The sequence below is a fragment of the Cygnus atratus genome, chromosome 28 (assembly GCF_013377495.2).
Source record: "Cygnus atratus isolate AKBS03 ecotype Queensland, Australia chromosome 28, CAtr_DNAZoo_HiC_assembly, whole genome shotgun sequence".
Classification (NCBI taxonomy): Eukaryota; Metazoa; Chordata; class Aves; order Anseriformes; family Anatidae; genus Cygnus; species Cygnus atratus.
Window position 1 is genome coordinate 1,716,499 of NC_066389.1, and position 12,215 is coordinate 1,728,713.

The 12,215-nt window shown below is 65.5% G+C and overlaps 2 protein-coding genes across 2 annotated transcripts; both read left to right on the forward strand.

Moving 5' to 3' along the window:
- Positions 1 to 510: 510 nt before the first annotated feature.
- On the forward strand, positions 511 to 5,466 carry GOLPH3L (golgi phosphoprotein 3 like). The gene is made up of 4 exons (XM_035571110.1): positions 511 to 1,253; positions 3,846 to 3,977; positions 4,142 to 4,256; positions 4,488 to 5,466. The coding sequence occupies exons 1-4, from the start codon at positions 1,080 to 1,082 to the stop codon at positions 4,913 to 4,915; spliced, it is 849 nt and encodes a 282-aa protein (XP_035427003.1). The 5' UTR covers positions 511 to 1,079; the 3' UTR covers positions 4,916 to 5,466.
- A 1,061-nt stretch (positions 5,467 to 6,527) lies between these two features.
- Positions 6,528 to 9,483, forward strand: ENSA (endosulfine alpha). The gene is made up of 3 exons (XM_035571111.2): positions 6,528 to 6,700; positions 7,464 to 7,589; positions 8,350 to 9,483. The coding sequence occupies exons 1-3, from the start codon at positions 6,644 to 6,646 to the stop codon at positions 8,518 to 8,520; spliced, it is 354 nt and encodes a 117-aa protein (XP_035427004.1). The 5' UTR covers positions 6,528 to 6,643; the 3' UTR covers positions 8,521 to 9,483.
- The last annotated feature ends 2,732 nt before the right edge of the window (positions 9,484 to 12,215 follow it).

The window sequence follows — 12,215 nt, forward strand, 5'->3', positions numbered from 1 at the left end:
GCCTTCCCCTTGCCCCAGCGTGCAACACGTCTTGCACACCTTCCACGCCCTGCACAAGCCTTGCACACGTCCTGTACAAGCCTTAACGTCTTACATGCCCTGCACAAGCAGCATGCGCCTTGCACGCTCCTTGCACGAGCGCCATGCGCCTTGTGTACCCTGCACGCACCTTGCACAAGCAGTATGCCCCTTGATCCCTCCTTGCACGCCCTGCACATGCCTTGCACGCCCTGCATACGCCTTGCACAAGCACCATGCCCCTTGCACGCCCTGCACACACCTTGCACAAGCAGCATGCCCCTTGCACGCCCTGCACATGCCTTGCACACTCCTTGCACGAGCCCCGCGTGCCTTGCACACCCTGCACGCACCTTGCACAAGCAGCACGCCCCTCACACGCCTTGCCCCGGCCGCAGCCGGCGCCGCCCCCCCCCGGGGCCGTCCGGGGCCGCCCCCCCCGCGCTCATTGGCGGCTCCGGGCAGGGCTCAACCCCCGTTCCCCGGGGCCGGGCCCCCCGCTGGGCTTTACCGGAGCCCGGGGAGCGTTGTCCCGGGTTCGCTTCCCGCATCGGCCCGGGGACCCCTCTGCAGCCCGCAGTCCTCGGCCCCGGCCCCTCGACTCCTTGCCCGGCCCCGACCCTCGCCCCCGGCCGCTCTCCGGACTTCCGAGCGAGGCTCCGGGCTCAGCTCTTGGGGCCAGGGGAGGCTCGGAGGCCACCGGGATAAATCCCGAGAAGAAGCTGGGCTGCCCCGGGGTGCTGCCACCAGTCCCCGGGCGTGAACCGGGTTCGTAACCCCATCGCCAGGCCGGAGGTCCCCGGGGCGTGAAGGCTCGGTCACCGTCCCGATGTCTCGCCACCTCCGTGGAAGCACAACCGCCTGCTTCAAACACGTCACGGGGCGACGGGCGGCCGCTCCCCGCCGGTGACTCTTGTACAGCCAAAGCAGGGCGGGCAGGCGAGCTGTGATTCCCTCGGGGAGAAAGGGCGAAGCCTCCCATCGCCTCGCCGACACCTCTGGAGGCCGGTCCCAGCCGCAGCCCCCCTCGTGCGTGGTCCTCGGCCCGGCCGCGGGTGGGGATGACGACGCTGACGCACCGGGGCCGCCGCACCGAGGCGGGTGGGAGCACGGGCAAGAAGCTGGACGACGAGGAAGAGGCGGCTGCAGAGAGAGACCCGGAGGACGATGACTCCAAAGGCACCCGCCTGACGCTGATGGAGGAGGTGCTGCTCCTGGGACTGAAGGACAAGCAGGTAAAGTGAGGCTGCAGGTCCAAAAGGTCTTCAAGGGAAACCCGCAGCCTCGTGGGGGAGGCTTCGTGGCTTCCTCGGGTCCCTCCGCAGCAGCCTCTGCCCGCTGAGCTCAAACCTCCCTCGGGCTGAGCGGCGAGGGCGGCCCGCAGAGGCTGCGGGGACCTGTGGGGGGAACAGGGCTGTGCGGCGCGGCGCTGCGGCCACCCGCTTGTGCTCGCTGCCAACACCGAGGGCGTGGGGCAGCGGGGGCCTCACCTCGTGTGGCAGCCCCGACGGGAGCGCAGAGATGCCCTTGCGCCGTTTGCTCTTTGCCAAAACCCTCTTTGAGAAACGGCAGGGGCAGGTCTTGAGGGAAGAGGGCAAGGCGACAGAAAGCGGCTGGAGCGGGATGAGCTCCCCGGGGGCCGTCGTTCCCTGCTCGAGCAGCGCCGGGGGCGATCGGGGCTCTTGCTTATCAGCCCCACAGCGGGGAAGACCCCGTTCGGCACCTTTCTGCTTCCTCCGTGTCAATGCCTGCATCTAGATCTGTCTCCTGGTCTGGGGCACGGCGCTACTGCTCCTTCCCTCAGCCAAAATGGGGAAAATGAGGCAAAGGGAGGCTCAGCAGGGGCCCGAGGCGCTTCCTGAAGGCAGCGACACGTGCAGAGGGGTGCAGGGTGCCTGTGCTTCCATCCCCAGGGGCCCCACTGGTCCTTGAATGAGGCTGGGCGGGTGCCTTATGCCCCCAGCCCTGCTCTGGCCGTGGTTTTCTGGCAGGGACGGATGCAGCAGGGGGCTGCTGGCCAGTAGCTGAGGGCTTGCCAAGCTCAGCAGGGAGTAACAGGAGAGCAGGGCTGTCCGGGGAGCATCACACAAATAACTTGGGAGCAAATATTTGAGAGCAGCGTGGCACGGCTTCCTTCCTTCCTGGGCTACGTTAAGCATTCTTGGTGCGGTTTATGTATTCCCGGGAATGGCCCTCCAGCCACCAGGAAGTTAGGAGAGCACAACAGATAAGAGGAGAAGGACTTATCTCACACTTTCTTTGTTTGTTTTTCATCCTGTCCTTCCGTGTTTCTCCACCTGAAGGCAAGACACAGGCAGCAGACCTCGTGGTCCACCCTCATGGTTTGATGAGCAGGGAAAAATTAAAAAAATATATATTAAAAAGAGAATTTTAGCCAAACCCAATGAGCCCACAATGCAATTTCATTATTATAAGTACCAGTCTGTCCATGTAGGGGACACTGGATGCACACCAGCATTTGTGACCAGTCCGATTTCAGGAGCTGATATTAGCCAAGGAGCTTTCAACTTCTCTGATTTCAGCCCCCTTAAAATTTTCAGGGCAAAATGTGCCTTCCAGCCCAATGAACCGAAACCTTCGGTCACCTCTGTGCCCTTTTTCAGAGAACTGGTTCCTAAAGGGCACGTGCGAAAAAAAACAAACCACAGTGCATCGCCCATGGAAGGAAATCAGCACGTCTTAGCAGGGCAAGTGTGAAGGGTTGCTTTGTCTTCACTTACAAGGAAATGAAGAAAGCAAATAAAGGTTTTAATTTATTTTATGACTCTGTGCTGAGCAAGCTGAACAACCCGGTGTCCAGATGCACTGTACAAACAGACACGCTGGGGACAGGAGGTTACCCATATCGACTATAAAAGCTTCTACGTAGGAGGCCGCAAGCTCTTGGCCTTCCTGCCTTGGGAAGGGCTTCTTGGGTTGCTTTGTCTGTGGTCTCCCAGCAGCTGTTCGAGCTGCCCTTTCCCCCCTTCCTGGCCATTTTCTCAAAGAAAAGCACCAAGGAAAGGGAGCGAGGGCCAGGAACAGGGCCCAGCACCCAGCCCCATCCACCCTTCGGGCGCAGTGAGTTTGTCCTGGGGCCATCCTGAATCTCTTCCGTCGCAGTTGCAGCCCCGGCCTCTGTCTGCCATGCGGTGGAGGCGGAGAAGAGGCCGTTCCCTTCATTTTGCAGCTGGTTTTGATGCCTTGGGGCCTGCTTACCTCATCCTGCCTCCAGACCTTCCCTTCCCAGACTGAGAACCCCATGCAACCAGCAGTCCCTCCAGGACCATGTTTTCCAGCCCCCTGCACCTTCTCGGTGCTCTGCCCAGCACCATACGGACTTGGGAGCCCGTGTTTCTCAGGGCAGGGCTCCAAAAAGAGCGCCTGGTGTGAAATGTGTTGAGTTTGGCCCGATTCGAGCACTGCCCAGCCCATTGCGGCCCTTTCCATGATGAAAGGACTAGAAGGAATGGCCTCAAGTTGCACCAGGGGAGGTTCAGGTTGGAAATGAGGAGGCATTTCTTCTCAGAAAGAGCGGTCGGGCGTTGGGACGGGTTGCCCAGGGAGGTGGTGGAGTCACCGTCCCTGGGGGTGTTCAAGGAAAGGTTGGACGTGGTGCTTGGGGACACGGTTCAGTGGGTGACATTGGTGGTAGGCGGGTGTTTGGACCAGATGATCCTGGAGGGCTTTTCCACCCTTGATGATTCTGTGATTCTTTCATTCTGTGAGGGGACATTGGGGGTGGGGGTCCCTGGACACGGCACTGAGGACTGCGGTGGGGCTCCGGCCGCCTGTCCCCAGCGTCACACGTGTCCCCTTCCCCGCAGGGCTACACCTCCTTCTGGAACGACTGCATCTCCCCCGGCCTGCGCGGCGGCATCCTTGTCGAGCTGGCACTGCGGGGCCGCATCCAGCTGGAGCCCCTCACCACCAGGAAGAAGCGGCTGCTGGACAGGAAGGTGATGGCAGCGATGGGGCCGAAGGGGTGAGGCGGTGCCATGGGTGCCGGCCATCCCGTGCGTCCCCCCCACATACATACACACACCCCGCGGTGGCTTTGCGGCATGATTCAGTGCCTGCCCGCCTCCCAGCCTGATGGCGCCTCGTCCTTTTGGCCTCCCAGGTGCACCTGAAGTCGGACACTCCAACTGGTGACATCCTGCTGGACGAGACCCTGCGGCACATCAAGGCCACGGAGCCTGCAGAAACGGTGCAGACCTGGATAGAGCTGCTCACAGGTAGGCCCAGCGAGAGAGGAGGCACAGAGTCCTGGCATGGGTTGGTTTGCGTTGGGTTGGCTTGGCTTGGCTTGGTGGGGAGCTCAAAGCCCACCTCGTTCCTGCCCCCAGCCCCATCCAGCCTGGACTTGGCCCCCCCCAGGGATGGGGCACCCACAGCTCCTCCGGGCAGCCTGGGGCTGAGCCAGGCTCCATCCACCCCGGCCTCCAACACGGTTTGCTTCTCCTCAGGGGAGACCTGGAACCCCTTCAAGCTGCAGTACCAGCTGCGGAACGTGCGCGAGCGCATCGCCAAGAACCTGGTGGAGAAAGGCATCCTCACCACGGAGAAGCAGAACTTCCTCCTCTTCGACATGACCACGCACCCCGTCAGCAACGCCGCTGAGAAGCAACGCTTGCTCAAGAGGCTGCAGGAAGGCGTGCTCGAGCGCTGGGCGGGTGACCCGCACCGCATGGACCGCAGGACTCTGGCTCTCCTGGTGCTCGCCCACTCCTCGGATGTGCTGGAGAACGCTTTCAGCAGCCTGGCGGACGACCGGTACGAGGTGGCGATGAACAGGACCAAGGAGGTCCTTGACGCAGATCCAGAGGTGGAAGCTGCCAAAGGCAGAGGCACGGAGATGATCTGGGCCATCCTGGCAGCCTTCAACAAGGCCTGAGGCCCCGCAGGGTGGGCGGCGGAGCTTCGCCTGCCTCGGCATGAGGCCACGGGCTCCCTTGGCACGGGGTGGTAGCGGGAGGCTCTGCTCTGCAGGGCCCAGCTCTCCCCGCAGGGCTCGGGGTGGGCATGAGGCCCCGGGGCCGCTGCAAACAGAGGCCGGTGCCTCCAGGGAGCGGAGGTGACGGCCACCGGCAGCGCTGAATGCCTGCTGTGGCAGCACTGAAGCGCTCCACCGGCCAAATCGCGATGGGAAGGGGGTCAGACCCCCCCTCAGGAATGGCCTAGGCCCCCCCCCTTTCTCCTCCTTCCCCTGCGTGCGATTGTGGGGCAGCCCCGAGCCTCCGGGCTGTGCTGCCGTGCAGTTCTTTTTAGGAAGGGGAAGAGCTCACTGTGATTTTTGTTTGTTTTAGTTATTATTATTTTTCCTTTCTCCTCTGCCAGTTTGACTCCCCAAAGTGAATAGGAATGTGTTTCTGGGTATTTAAACCCATAGCTTGCCATCGCGGCGGTTCCCGCTGCTCCTTCTAATAAAAGGGTTTGGTGGTGGAAGGCAGGTCCTCGGTGCTGCCGGTGGCACGGGGGCACCCCAGGCTGGGCTCCTGCGCCCCAGGGCTCCTCTGTGAGGCCCAGACCTGTCCCCAGGGACACAGATCCTCGTGGGCACCTTCCTGGGGCCAGCAGGGAAGCAGCAGGTCGGTGCCGGTGCCTGTGGGGAGCGTGGGCAAGGAGCCCGCAGCACAACGTGGGGGCGTGAGGATGGCACGGGGCCATGGGGACAGCGTGGGGACACTGTAGGACGTGGGGATAAGGTAGGGCCATGGGGACATTTCAGGGCTATGGAGACGTTGTGGGACCCGAGGAAATTATGGGCCGTGGGGACAGTGCAGGGCCATGGGGACGTTGTAGGACATGGGGGCCATTGTGGGACATGGGGACATTTTGGGACGTGGGGACATTGTGGAACATGGGACAATACAGGGACACGCGGGTATTATGGTGCTATGGGAAACTGGGACACGGGGACATCTGGGGGCTATGGAGACATTGCAGGACATGAGAAAATTATGGGCCGTGGGATCAGCGCAGGGCCGTGGGGACGTTACAGGGCCACAAGGCTGTGGCGGGGCCACGGGGACATTACGGGGCCGTGAGGCCAGCGCAGGGCCATCAGGACGATGCCTCATTGAGGACACAGGGAGGGGCCACTGGGGGTGCTTGGGGACACTGGGGGGTACTGGGAGCACTGGGGGGTACTGGGAGCACTGGGGGACGCCGTGGGCCACTGGGAGCTCTGAGGGCTCCAAGGGGCGGCTGCAGCCCGCCAGGAGGCGCCCGGGCCTGGTCCTGCAGCCGAGCCTAATTCCCGCCCCTCCCGCCCGCTCATTGGGCCCCCGACCTCAGTCCTTCTGCCTATTGGTTCTTTCCAGCGTCAATCAAGCCGAGGGGCTCCCCATCCCCGCTCACGCTGCCTCACTTCCCATTGGCCCGCCGCAGCTCCAGCCGGGGCGGCTAAGCCCCGCCCTTCTCCCCGCCCCCCGCGGGCGCTGATTGGTTGGCGATGATGTCAGCGCGCCCTCCTCCCCGCTCTCATTGGACGGCCGCCTGTCCGTCAGACTGCCGAGGCGGCAGGGGGCGGCAGCGGCCATTTTGGAGCAGAGAGCGGGGCCGGGCGGCGCGGAGGCAGCGCGGAGGCAGCGCGGATCCACCGGGGTCGCCGCTCCCTGCCATGGCCGCCCCGCTCGGCACCGGCACCCGCACGGAGGAACCCGGGCAGGAGAAACAGGTGGGAACCCCCGCGGCGAGCCCTCGGGGCTCCCTATTGGCTCGGCAGCGCGTCAATCTTCACCTCCCCGCTCGCTGATTGCTTGCTGCCGCTTTCCTTCTCAGTAACGCCGACCTCTCATTGGCTGCGGGGCTGGCGTGGGGGGCGGGACTTCCGGGAGAGGCGGGGAAAAGGTGGCTTGTGGGGGAGGGGAGCGCGGGGGGTTGTGGGATAGTGGGGGTGCGGGGCCGGGGGCCGGGGGCCGGGGGCCGGGGGCCGGGGGCCGGGGGCCGGGGGCCGGGGCCGGGGCCGGGGCCGGGGCCTCGCCGAGCTCTGGGCCCGGAGGACCCCTCGCAGGGCTCCCGGCTGGACCCCGCAGCCCCCGGGACGTGCCCGGGCCCCGCAGGGGGCAGCGGGGCGAAAAGGCCCGAGCCGTGCCCCGGGGGGATGCCGCCAGCAGCGGTGACAGCTGCCCCGGGCTTATCCGGGGGACCCGCCTGCACCGGCGCTGCCTGTGGGGCTCTGCTGCCCGAGCTCAGAGCACGCGAGCCCATCGCCGCGGTGCCACCGAGCCAGGTCCCCACCTGGCTCTGCCAGCACCAAGCCCCGCTGGCGGGGAGCAGCCACGAGAAGTGGCTCGGAACAGCCTCGTGCTCGGGGGCAGAAGCTCTTGCAGCGGCAGTCGGCAGCGTTTGAAGCCCGGCGGAGATCCCGTTGCGGTGTCGCGGGTGCGTTTTGTTTCCCCGCGGGGCCGGAGCGCCTTCAGTCCCCTCTCGTTTTTCAGGATGCGCAAGAGAAGGAAATCGTCATCCCTGAGAGAGCGGAAGAGGCGAAGCTGAAGGCGAAATACCCCAACCTGGGCCAGAAGCCCGGAGGCTCCGACTTCCTGATGAAGAGGCTGCAGAAAGGGGTATTTATTGCTCGGCCACGACCTCTTCTCCCTTCCCCACGCTCTGCCCTGGTGCAAAGGGCACGGGGAACGCCAGCGAGTCAGAGGGCCGCACCTCAGCATAAAACCTCTCACCGCGCTCCCTGGAAAAGTAATTAAATCCTCCTCCGAGAGCCGGCTGTAGCCGCTGGGGTTGCTGCTGCTGGCTCTCCTCCTCGCAGAGGCTGGGGCAGGAAACCCAAATCCCTTCGGAGCTCCCCAGCTCCGAACGCACGATGGCTCCTCGCCGCCGCGCTGGGGCTGGCTCGGCGCTGCCTTCCCCGCGGCCGGAGCGGCCTCTGCGCCTGCTCTCTCACCGACACAGACGCTGGGAACGTTGGGTTCAGGTGCCGGTTCCTAAAGCGAGCAAAAAAAAAAAAAAAAAAAAAGAGGGTTACTTAATTGCTTGGCACGAGGCAGGCTTTTTTCCCTGCTCGGTGTCGGCCGCGGGGTCCTGTCCGCCACCTGCGTGGCGCCAGCGGAAGCCCTGGCGCGGGCCAGGCTGTGCTGCCTGGGGCGAAAATCCCGCCTTTGCGCCAGCGGGCCGTCTGTTCGCCGCCCGGAGTGGGCTGGATCAGCTGCGCCTTTCCCCTTGCGGCCTGCTTTTGCGTACCACCCCTGGCAGCGCCGTAAAGAATCTCGCTCGTGGCCCCACGCGCGCGTCTCGGCCGTCCCCCGCTGCGAGTGCCGCGAACCTCTTCAAAGTAACCCAAGCCCCCCCCCCCCCCCCCCTCTTTTTCAGCAAAAATACTTCGACTCCGGCGACTACAACATGGCCAAGGCGAAGATGAAGAACAAGCAGCTGCCGAGCGCGGGGCCCGACAAGAACCTGGTGACGGGCGACCACATCCCCACGCCGCAGGACCTCCCGCAGCGAAAATCCTCGCTTGTGACCAGCAAGCTGGCCGGGTAGCCTGCGCTCACAGGCTGGTTTTTGTTTGTTTTGTTTGTTTTTCCTCCTCGTTTTCCTTTTTTCTTTCGGTTGATCGGATTGAACTTCACTGTACCGTAGGGCTGGGAGCACCAGAATCCACGTAGCTTATGAGTATTTACGGCAGACACGCACCAAGCCCAGAAGAGGTGTCGGTAGCCCGGGACACGCTTGGCGGATGGGGTCGGGCAGTTCCTTTTAGCGATGCCGGTTTGCTGCCTCCATTTTCCCCCTGTTGGGAACCATCCCTGCTTGCGGAGGTGATTTTTTTTTGGGGGGGGGGATTTATTTTTATTTATTTCACCCCCCCCCCCCCCCTTGCCTTTTTGTTTCAGGCTTGAAAAACAAAGCGAGGGCGCGGGGCACGCCGCCTGCTCGGCGCGCGCGCCGTCCGCTCCGCGCGGTCGAGGGGCTTTGCGCGGGCTCAGTGGAAGGGCCCCGAGGGCTGCGCTGAACCCGCCCCGAGTTCTGTCCCCCCCCCTCCCGGCTTCCAGAAGCAAGGGGAGGGCGAGCGGACGCCGTTGGCTTTAGGGGTTCCCAGGGGGACAGGAGAAAACCGCAGGAGGGAGGCAGCGGGCGGCGCCGCGCGCGGGGGTACGGCTTTCCTGGGGCGCCTTTCGAGCGCTGGCGCCGCGATCCCTGCCGGGGCTGCTCCCAACGCTCACGTTTGCCGCCGGGTGGTTCGGAGAGACCCCACGCGAGGGGATTTCGCTCCGCGGGGCGGGCGAGGAGCGTAGTGGGGACGTTCCCCTCCGTGGGGACGAGGAGTGGAGCGGGGCCGGGCGCGCCGTGTCCTCAGCTCCCCTCCGGGGTCCCTGCGCGACCCGGCCAGGGCCGCGGCTGCACAGCCTCCTCGTGCTCCGCTGCCTGTCCCAGCTGTGTTGTAAATAGATAACGAATCGTATATATAAAAATATATATAATTTTGTACATCTTCATCTCTCCTCTTCTCCAGCGCGCCGTGCTTTTAAAATAAAAACAAGGGGGAAGGGGGGGGGGAAAGGCAAGAGAGGGGAAAAATGCAATGCGGGGCCGCCACGGGGGGAGGAAGCGACCGTGACGACAGAGGAGGAGAAGCAGCAAGAGCAGCTCCGGAACGCGACTGCGGCGTGGAGCGGGGTCACGTCCCTCTGTCGGGGTGCCCAGGGGCTTTTTTTTTCGGGGGGGGGGGCTCCGATGGGGTTTCTTTGAGGCAGGAGGGGCTGAGGCAGCTGAGCTCCTGCGGGCCGGAGGGGGGCAGGTGAAAACCCTGGGGGGCTTCAGCAGGTTGGCCGAGCAACGTTTGCCCGTCATTCATCCCCCTCCTTTGGGGGGGGAGGGGGGGGGCGCTGAAGCACCCCCGTGTCCCCCCCCCCCCCCCCCATAGGGTGCCGGGGGGCCACTGGGGACACCCGGACCCGTCCCCTTGTGCCGAGCTGCCCCAGCACCGCAACGTTTCTCGGCTGAGCAGCCCCAGGAAGGGGGGGGCACCGGCAGAGGTTTCCCCCTCCCGCCTTCCAGAGGAGCCCCAACCCCGTCTCCAGGCCGTGCGCCGGGGGTTCCCGGTGCCCCCCGGTGCCCCCCGCTCCCCCTTTTCCCCCCCCCCCCCGGCCCCGCATCGGCCGTTTCACGACCCCCGACCCCGAAGCAGGGGCCTGGGCCGGGCGTTTGAGCGGGGACGCGCTGTCCCAGGCCGGTGCCAAGGGTGCGCGGGGGGTTTGTTTGCGCTGCGAAGCTTGGCACCGCCGGGGAAATATGTGCCGGGCGCTGCCCCGAGCTGCCGGGACGAGCCGAGCTCGCCTCCGTTATCGCTCCCGCTGCCAAGAATTCGTTCGCCGACAAGGCCGCGTTCCCCGGGGGCCGCGGGAATGGGGGGGCGGGGGGGGGAGTTGCGGGGCTGGGATTCGCCTCGCCGGGGTCGCAGCCCGGTCCCGCTGCTGGCGGGGACGGAGGGGAGCCGGTGACGGGGCCGGGGGCGCGCGGGGCCGGACGCGCGTCGTCCCCGGTTCTTTTAGGGTCCGGGGGTAAAAGCGCGGCGGGGCGCTTGGGACAAGGCCGTGCCCTGCGCTAACCGCAGCTTCCTCCTCCGCCGTCCCCGCCAGCGGGCGGTGACGCTCGGGATGGTGACGGAGGCCTTCGCTTCGGGGCCCCCCCCCCCCTCCCAAAAAAAAAAAACACACCGGCAGCTCCCTGGGGTCCTCGCTGCCCAACCTGGAGGAGGAAAAACCCGCCTGAGGGGCTCTGTCGGGATTTCCTCCCCACGTTTTAACCCCCCCCCCACGGCCGGAGTTTCCCCCCCATCCCACGGCCACCTGCAGCGGGGTCGGGCAGGGATTTCCACGGCCCTTTTCGGTAGGGGGGGGGGGGGTCGTGGTGGGGGGGGGGGGGGGGCCGTTCGCTTTCCCCGCTGCCCGAAGGAACCGGAAAGCGGCCCCGTGCCCGGTGTCCCGCTTTCGTCACGTCGCGGTGACGGGGCGGCCGGGGCTGGCATCGCCTTCGCGGGGAGGACGCCGGCGGCCTTTGGACGGGGGTGGCAGCGGGGCACGGCCCCTCCTGCGGGGCAGCATCCCCACCTCCCAAAGGGGGACGCGCAATGGGGGGGGGGGGGCGAATTTTGGCCCCCATTTCCAGCGTCCTGCCCCTGTTTCGGCACAAAATCCTGATGAGGCCGGGGGGGGGGGGTGGAGTTGAGCCCCAAAGCCCCTCAGTTGCTTGGGTTTGCCCTGGGATGGGGACACCGGGGACGTGGGGGCACCGGGGATGGGGGATAACGGGAACATTGGGCACTGGGGTTGGGGGTAATGGGGACGTGGGGGCACCAAGGATGGGGGCATCAGGGTGTGGGGACACCGGGGACGTGCGGGCACTGGGGATGGGGGCACCGGGGATGGGGGGGCACCAGGAATGGGGGATAACAGGGACGTGGAGGCACCGGGGATGGGGACATGAGGGGTGTGGGGATAACAGGGATGGGGGTAACAGGGACAAGGGGGCACTGGGGATTGGGGTATTCGGGGACATCAGGGGTTTGGGGACACCAGGAACGTGTGGGTACCGGGGATGGGGGATAACGGGGATCTGGGGGCACCGGGGATGGGGACATGAGGGGAGTGGGGATAACAGGGATGGGGGATAACGGGGACGTTGGGCGCTGGGGATGGGGGATAACGGGGACGAGGGGGCGCCGGGGACGGGGATATCAGGGGTGTGGGGACACCGGGGGCGTGTGGGTACTGGGGGTGGGGGCACCAGGAATGGGGGATAATGGGGACGTGGGGCACTGGGGATGGGGGTAATGGAGACAAGGGGGCACCGGGGATGGGGGTGACGGGATGTGGACATCAGGGATGGGGTACAGGGGTGAGGGGGCACCGAGGATGGGGACATCAAGGGTGTGGGGACACCAGGGACATGCAGGCACCGGGGATGGGGGCACCGGGGATGTGGGGGCACCGGGAATGGGGTTAATGGGGACGTGGGGGCACCGGGGACGGGGACATGAGGGGAGTGAGGATAACAGGGATGGGGGATAATGTGAACGAGGGGGCACCGGGGATGGGGGTAACGGGGACGTGGGGGCACCGGGGACGGGGACATCAGGGGTGTGGGGACACCAGGGGCGTGCGGGCACTGGGGGTGGGGGCACTGGGGACTGGGGGGGGCACCGGGGATGCGGAGATACCGCGGATGGGGGCAGG

Bases quoted from the DNA above. Each gene is read 5' to 3' on its own strand.
- GOLPH3L (XM_035571110.1), top strand. From the start codon at position 1,080: ATGACGACGCTGACGCACCGGGGCCGCCGCACCGAGGCGGGTGGGAGC. The intron at 1,254-3,845 runs GTAAAGTGAGGC...CCTTCCCCGCAG, and splicing joins TGGGACTGAAGGACAAGCAG to GGCTACACCTCCTTCTGGAA. The intron at 4,257-4,487 runs GTAGGCCCAGCG...GCTTCTCCTCAG, and splicing joins CTGGATAGAGCTGCTCACAG to GGGAGACCTGGAACCCCTTC.
- ENSA (XM_035571111.2), top strand. From the start codon at position 6,644: ATGGCCGCCCCGCTCGGCACCGGCACCCGCACGGAGGAACCCGGGCAG. The intron at 6,701-7,463 runs GTGGGAACCCCC...CTCGTTTTTCAG, and splicing joins AACCCGGGCAGGAGAAACAG to GATGCGCAAGAGAAGGAAAT. The intron at 7,590-8,349 runs GTATTTATTGCT...CCTCTTTTTCAG, and splicing joins TGAAGAGGCTGCAGAAAGGG to CAAAAATACTTCGACTCCGG.